The following is an 8,548-nucleotide window of genomic DNA, read 5'->3' on the forward strand; positions in this document are numbered from 1 at the left end:
TCGGGATACTTATAAGATACTACCATGATTTTTTCAGATTTTTTGGTCCAAAAATAAATTAGGCCAAAAACCGGCCTTACCGACCCTCCCCCTTTAATATATCATTTCAAAACAGGGAAAACAGGGTTTGCGTATTAAAAATTAATATAGCGGTTTTCAGCCATTAAAAGTAATAATTTTGTTTGAACAAATGGAAAGGATGTTGCATTAACTCTTATAAAACTTGCGAGAATTTAAAATTCACTATATCAAAGTTAACAATTGAAGATAAAACGATAGTCGTACATTTATTTGAAAGAGTGAAAACATCGTTTGAAGTTGCCATAAAAAGCATATAAGAATCTCAAACGACAATATGAAAAATAACTCACTCCACCAAAAGATTTAGCCTTCAGAAGGAGGAACTTAATACACAAATTAAATACAAGTAAATACATAAGCAGGCGTACAATTATTATTTTTATTATTATATACTTAATTTTTCACTGCATACATAATCGCACGATTAATCGTTATGAAAAATCGCAACGGCTGCGGCGAGATTCGAACCTAACTTAGCTGAAGCACTAACGCATTCTCTGACAACTAAACCCTACGGCTAAATGACATTATGGAATATTCGGTAAAAATCTCGGCTAAGCGGCGTCCCTTGAAAACTCAGGGCATTATGATTTTCAATGATTAAATTGATTTTTTATAAAATACATTATTTAACGGAACTGATAATATTCTTGTATAAATACCATTATCTAATTTGATATCTCAGTGACTCAGTATAATAAATTTGAGTGTATTTATATGTAATGTTTTATAAATTGTACTTCTTAAATTAAATTTTTTTACCTTAGTGTATAAATTTCGTGATAAAGAATTCCTAATGTTTTAAATATAATATTAAATGAATTAATTTAATATAGAAAGAGTTAACTTTTATTTTAAATATGGTGAATTATAACTTTTTGGCTCGGTTAGAAAATGGCGGAAGCAATCGAGGAGCATTCTCAAACGAAAGTATATGAAGACTACGTGAAACTATATTTTAGATTTCGGTCAACTTCATATTGACAATATCAATTTCTAAAATACTTTTTTCGACATTATGATATTCACTATTCTTTTTATTCAAATTATTTCTCAAAAAGTCACTAAAAACAATATCATTTTTTGATATTGTTAATTCTTGGAATGGAGATTCATAATATTTCGTATTTAGAATACTAGTTTGTCGTCTTGAAGTTTTAAATACTCGTATGGTAATTTTAAACTTCGGTACTGAATAACGAATAAATATAATAAAACCTCGGTTTTTCCCTATTTTTGAATGATATTATACTAACTTCTAATTCATTTATTTCGTTGATTCTAACGAAAGGTCTCTCAGTGATGCTTGATGTAATAACTCCTGATATTACAAACCTTCCATGTAAAAGTTCTTGCAATTTTGCATCATATTTAAAGAAAACTCTATATTTGGGTTTTTCATCTCGGTGACTCCAACCATTATTCTTGATTGTTACTTCCCTTAATTTATTGGATTTGCTCCCCGTTGTGATTGACTGTCTTGTTCCTGGTCTGAGTATCCTTATAAGCCAATTTGAGAAAAATATTTAAGGGTATTTTTTCTATTTAGTTATGACTCTCCCATAGTTCAAATCAATCACACGTTTGATACTTTCGATTAGAATTGAATTATCCCGTTCCTTCTTATTCGAAATAAAACTAAAATAATAATCACAGCAGAACGTTCGGAAATCAGAAGAAAATTAACTTTACAATCTACAAGGGTGCTTTTTTTTAATACTGGGGAAGCCATTAGTATCGATATGATCACCCAATTCAAGCCTTTTATTTTATTGTTAGTTTATAATTATTCTACTATCGTAAAAAAATTATTATTTAGAGGAGGCCGGGGCAAGATGAGCATATTTTTAATTATCAGTGAAATATTTTCAATCTATAGTGTATAAATTGTATGTATTCCATAAATGACGAAGTATAAAATAACCGGTAATTGCGATAAAAGTATGAAAAAGCTAAATTCTTTACATTCCTCATCTCGCCCCATGCTCTGAGGCGAGATGCAATAACTCAACTATTTATTAGTTTGTGTTAATAGAACATTATTTCTCGTGTTTTTTGTACACATGAAAGATTTATAACATATTTCGACAATTATTAAATAGTAATTTATAAACAGTTTTGATCAAATTAACACCAAAATACATCAATCATAATTACAATAAAAATACACCAGAACCATAATTTCGCATTTCATAAAGATGGGGATTTATGCTACAAGAATTAAAGAAATAATTTTTATTGTCAAAATTTAGAAACTCTGAAACTATAAGGATTTGTTTATAACCCCATAAGCCCATCTCATTCCGTCCCAAATTACAATTATGATTAAGAACTTCAATATTCAACTAAATATTCCGGTGTTAAAATTGTACCCATTTTTAATTTTGCTCTATTAACCTTATTCCATTTTTTTCATTTTCGTGAAATTCAATATCATTATTCCTGTTATTCCTAAAAAGAAAAGCAACAAAAATCATATATTTTGGCAGAAAATTCAGTGTCTCGTTTGACCACACACGAAAATCTCGCTCCAGTTCCGCCTCCCTCCTTAAACTATAAAAATATTGAAAATATTCAGTCTTTAATTATTTCTTCTCATTCACTTCAACTTACTGTTAAAATTGATTGTAACAAAAAATAATTTTGCAGGGAATTCACTGTTCTAACACCTGAAGAAATCGAGGATCTCGTCGGCAGATCAACTTCCGCTTTGGAGAATAAAATTAGAAAACAAGGTCACAATACCTAGGTGATACAAAAGTCGAAGAGAGTTATAGTGTCATCACCATCAACCTCATCTTCGACATCGCCTGGAACAAGCTCGTCCATACTTTACACTCATCGGTGTGATTCGAGAGAGCACAGTCTTGTCTAAACTCTCAAATCAAATCGGATTGATCCATCCTGGAATACATCATCCAGAAATGCACCATTCCATTCTTATTCACAAGATCTCTAAACAATAGAAAGGAATTAAGAGTTGCATAAAACCAATTCTTGAATTGTTGACTACAAATTAAAAAAGAATGAATAATAATCTAAGCAGAGGATCCACAAACTAGAATAACCTTTTCGCCTTTCCGGTTCTTATTTAAATTTCAATTGTTCAAACGGCTATAGAAAGTACTTGACTATTTGAGTTCACGATTCGAAGCAGGTGATTTGAAATCAAACCACGTTTGAATTTCAACATATTCTGGCACTTCCTGTGTTCAAAAGTGCCTTTCTCCCATCTTTTTTTTGGTTTTTTACAGTCATCTTTAGTAGTATTCCTAAATGTCACTTGAATTTAGTAAACGCACTGAAAGTAATTATCTATTGACGATTATTCGCATTTTCCGAAATCTATAGGGATAAAGTAAAATAAATAAATCTCGGAAGTTGCAATATTTGGTAAGTTTTTGAAATTGATAATACCTGCGACTTGTTACTTACAGTGTGTCTCCACACATCTACCTTGTATGACGTACTTTACGTGAACGTGAGCTCATATGTATAAGAAAATTGTAGGGCTCTAGCGCAAGCGCCTAAAGTTTCGGAGCATAGACTTTTCTAAGATTTGAAATAAGTTTATTTATAGGACGCTAATGTGCCTCCTTGGGGCAAAAATATATTGTTGTTAAATACGCGATCGATTGCTTCCCTGTCAATCACTGATTCTTTTCTATAAGGTTTCACAATTGAAAATTAACAAGAGTATTATATTTCTAATTGATATTGATAAGAAATATATATAAGCATCTTAAAGAAATAGAGCCATAGAAAGAACCACGCTGATAATAAAAAATATGTTTTAAAATTATATGAAAAAATTATTATTCGAGGCTTAAGAATTATTATTAAAGAGGGATCTCGGTATGTTACCGTTTAAAAGTTAGTTGGGTGTTAGTACTTGGGTAGTCCAAAAAAGTCGACTCCCTTTTTTTGTTTTCAAATCTGTCAACATTAACTCGTGCCACCCACAGGCAATTGTACTTGCTATGAACTTTCTTTCTAAAATAAAGTTTATTAACTTCTTAAGGTATGTTCTAGGAATAACTTCAACCCAATAACTTTTAGCCCCCCCCCCCCCCCCCCGTGTTGTACCCGGAGAATTCCAGGGAAAATGCAGAATAGCAGTTTTGCGTAAAATTCATACTGAAGACGTTATTTTTGTTAATTCTTTCAACATGAGTGTCTTTTATTCAATAAATGGCAAGTTTTCCAGTATTTTAAAGCTGATTTTCAATTACTTGAACAATTATTATTTGCTTAAAGAATATTTAATTTCCCTTAAAATCGTGAAAGTTGCCATCTTTTGGGATAAATTATACATTTTATGAATGTCAAGAATGATATTTTTTGTCAAAGACAGTTTACAATTATTTAATAAATTAATATCACTTGCTCCTTTTCATCAAAAATATGAAGAAAATTATAGTTTTTCCGAATTTCTCACACTATGTTGTTTATTTCAGTATATTCTTGACTCAGTGAAATCGATCTGAAAAAATAACTATCGACAACGTACCTGAAAAAAATAGTTCATAAAATGATTATTATTTAAACATCTAAAGTATAAGTTCTCAGATAATAAAATACTTAATAATAAGCGACATAGTGTAAGAGATTCGAAAATATTAAAATTATCTCCAACTTTCCTATGAAAAGAAGCTAGTGAATTATTATTGTTGACACATTTGCAAACTATCTTTACCAACAAATATCACTTTTGACGTATAATAAGAGCATCAATAATGTTATGAAATAACAAACGTTAACGATTTACAGGAGAAAACAATTTTTTAAGAAAATAAAAATTGTTTAAATAATTGATAAATATCCTAAAAATATTAATCTTAACTTTCCTTAATTGTGATATTATTTCTGGAAAATAATAACTTTTCACGATTTACCGGGGAAAATTTGGGTAAACGAATAATAGATGTTCAAAAATTGAATATTAGTTGAAGAATGGTTAGAAAATTGTAACTTATTAAATGAACATAATCCATGTTGAAAAATTCAAAATGGTTTTTTATTTTTTAGGACGTTTTCCGGACGCAATTGCAAGGTTAGGGGGGGGGTGGGTCAAAATTAAAATGTATTGAGTGGAAAATATTTTTTGAACATTCCTTAACCTGTAAATAACTTTAATCTATGAAAATTTAATAACAAGTACTTCTTTTTTCATTTTTTCGTAAACTAAGCTGTTCACATGTAAAACTGCATGTTCATTTTAAAAGCCCAATGGGGCCGGGTTAAGGTTGGCCGATTTGAAATTTAGACAAAACAATTGAACAAAATTGAAAGAATTGAAAAGGAAATTGGATTGATAAAAAAATTGAACTATATTCAAGTTACTTTGAATTGAATTCAACTAAATTCAAGAAAATTTTTAGAATATATTCATACATGAATTCAAAGATACATTTAACCAAATTCCAAAGAAATACATCCTTAAAACACCTCGTATTAAATTGAAATTTTCAAAAAATAGTATCTTTATTAAGCCTCATGATTATTACCGTAAGCAGAAAAAAAGTATATTTTCTATATTTTAATTTTAAGATCTCATATTAACTTTATTATAATTATTATTATTTGAAACAAAATGTGAAGCACTATAAAAGTGATCCAAAAAATTATCATAACAAATCAGTTTGGCTCTTTTCGCTCCGAATTTGGGAAAAAAGTTGATTGGTTTTGCTAGTTGTAGGTAAGAGTCTCGCGGCCAAGGGCGAAAAAAATAATTTTATTTCCAAGTCAATGTGTTCCTAGACCGTGTGGATGTAAGTTGCATTAAGTCTGCCAATAATTAAGTCTGACCCACCTTTCAGCCTTGGCACGCAGACGGAAACCTTAAAGTCGTCACTGAATAAACTACAAGTTTTCTCTAACAACTTGCCTCAACAATTTTCACAAATTCGACACAATCTTCATGGTAAACATAAACACAAAAATGTAAATTGTATATTGCCCTAAAAATATTTCATATAGACAAGCTTTTAAGTAAAGTTCATCAAGACACTTAAAAAAGTGTTTGTGAATAGGATAAAAAAACTATCTTAATAAAGAAAAGGAAACTATTTCAGAGGAAAGTAGATTTGTCAATTTTGAAGCAACTCGCGATATTCAGAATCAAAACTTGAGACCGGAGCTTGCATTCAACTTTCCACTTTTTCGATAGTCCTTCAGAAAGTACTAACAAATAGTAGTAAATTTTAAGGAATCGGGGGTGGAACATTGAAAGTCGTTAATAATTGGCCAAAGATTATCTGCCAAAAGGATTGAAGGGTAAATGTGAAAAGAGAAATTTTTGGCTGAGAACATGTATAACTGACTATGAAGAAATACTGCTTATGATAATGTTATTAATATTCATAGAAATGCTTTAAGGTTTTGTTGCTTCTCAAAAATCGCCTTGCTCAAAGATGCCATTTTCATTAGTTAGTAAAAAATAAAAAGAGATTTTTTATACACGTATTTTTTATCCAACTGCGGCTTTTCGATTCGTTAATCGCGCTCGTAATGGAAGATTCAGTTGCACATAAAAAAACAGTATGTCACATTGAATTATAAATTCCAAAGAGAAAAAATGGTAATTTTTTAAAATTGTAATTTTTAGCAAAAGCGCATTAATATCGCCATAGAATAACGAATTTCCAATAGAAACATACTGAGAGGTATATGCCACCAATATGCTTAAGAAACATACCGTCGATTTTAGTTGTAAGGTAAATTAATGTACAAGAACCTAAATATGCAGAATACATTTTAACGTATTTTTAATTTAGGAAAAGTGCTTACTATTTAAAAATGAGTTGCACAAACAAAATATTCTCTCACATGACTTTTAGGGTGGAATGAAAAAAAGTACTTTTGAACTACGAAATTCTAATAATACAGGAAATAAAACATGGCTTAAGCAAAACAAAAATAAGCAAACAAATATGTAAAAACAAAATATTATCCGAGTTCAAGAAAAAAAAATCATGGAAAAGTTTCGGCACTATTAAAATTTTGTAGTGAAACCTATTTTCGCTCCACTTTAATGACATTGTTTCCTAAAAATGAACGATTTTTCAGCACAAATTATTTTTTTTACAATAAAAATACCTATAACTGATGCACAATACATAAAAAATCTGCATTGTTCAGCAAATGTTTGTTAATGTCTTAAATTAAAAATTTTATTTAAAAGCAAGTCACAAATAATTCTATAGAATGAGAACTTTACGTTAGAGGTCTGAAAATTAAATATTAAACCATTATCCATTGCGTTAAATTAACAAATAAACATAAAATAATGATATAGAAGAAGAACAAGCTCCATAAAATATAAATTTTTACAATTGAGGATTGGAGGTTTTGTTGATGGTAGATATTGGATTAAACGGCACAAGATTGTTAAGAAATTATATATGAATGTCCTCAACATGTTCATATTTACATATGTATACTGTCATTCGCGAATATATGATAATTGCATTTCCATGAGGTATATTTGAATTTTCTTGAATGTCGTCTTACATCGTGAAATCTGACAATTATCGAAGCATTAAAAAGAAAATTATTTTCAAATTTAATGTGATTTGTATACGATAAGAAAAAATTTGACACACTATTCGAGTGAATTAGGACGAAGAAAAAATATTTATAGATTTCAATATAAGTGAGAATTCTTGATACCCCGAAAACATTCGAGAGATGCAGATTTTAGTGCAAGAAAGAATATATAAGTCGTACAACGCACAGATTTATATTTAAGGGTTTTATAATGGTGCTTTATGAGGATAATTTAAATATTCGAAAGTTATTTTGAAGCCATATGAGGGGGACCCATAAAAGATGAATTTATATTTGCAGATTTTTTTGTTGATAGAAGCGTTGCGTTATTTTAATGAATAAAGCACAAGTAAGTTTTATTATCGCAAAATAACTTACTTTTTTTTAGAATATGCATAATCTTTATTCCCGAAACTTTTTTTAAATGTATAGGATTAACATATCAAGTGAGCTAAACTTGGATTTAAGTATATTTTTGAAGAAATGTATATTTGTAGTTGTATTCTTCAAAGAAATATTTTAATTAATGTTGTTTTTCATGCTATCTTCATGTAGAACGCCATCTATGCCGAGGCTTGTGAGTAAATAATAAATTTTTTTAAAAGGCAGGATAAAAGAGAGAATTGATTGAGAATTAGGGACTGATGCAAGGCAGAATGAATGAACTAAAAATGTTCTTTGTAATGTTTTCAAAAGCGAGTACGAAAGGAATTGAAAGAGAAATAATAAGTTTAAACATGCATTGTTAATGAACAAAATTTAAGGAAAATAAAGATTTAAGCTGATTGTTAATTATTATAGAGTTATTGTATTAATTGTAAGATTGCATATTAAGGTCATTCTATCATACAACTGCATTAAATTTATTGTATGAATATATTAAAATTATATATGGAAATATAGGTATATGTTAAGATCG

At 29.2% G+C, this 8,548-nt stretch overlaps 1 protein-coding gene across 1 annotated transcript in view; it reads left to right on the forward strand.

Annotated features, from left to right (window-relative positions):
• Positions 1-4,102, forward strand: part of LOC117177004 — a 105,661-nt gene extending 101,559 nt beyond the window's left edge. The window contains exon 4 of the mRNA XM_033367448.1: positions 2,731-4,102. Coding sequence (XP_033223339.1) covers positions 2,731-2,830 — 100 coding nt within the window. The 3' untranslated portion in view covers positions 2,831-4,102. The remainder of the gene's footprint in view (positions 1-2,730) is intronic.
• The last annotated feature ends 4,446 nt before the right edge of the window (positions 4,103-8,548 follow it).

This window comes from Belonocnema kinseyi, chromosome 7 (assembly GCF_010883055.1).
Source record: "Belonocnema kinseyi isolate 2016_QV_RU_SX_M_011 chromosome 7, B_treatae_v1, whole genome shotgun sequence".
NCBI classification, from domain to species: Eukaryota; Metazoa; Arthropoda; class Insecta; order Hymenoptera; family Cynipidae; genus Belonocnema; species Belonocnema kinseyi.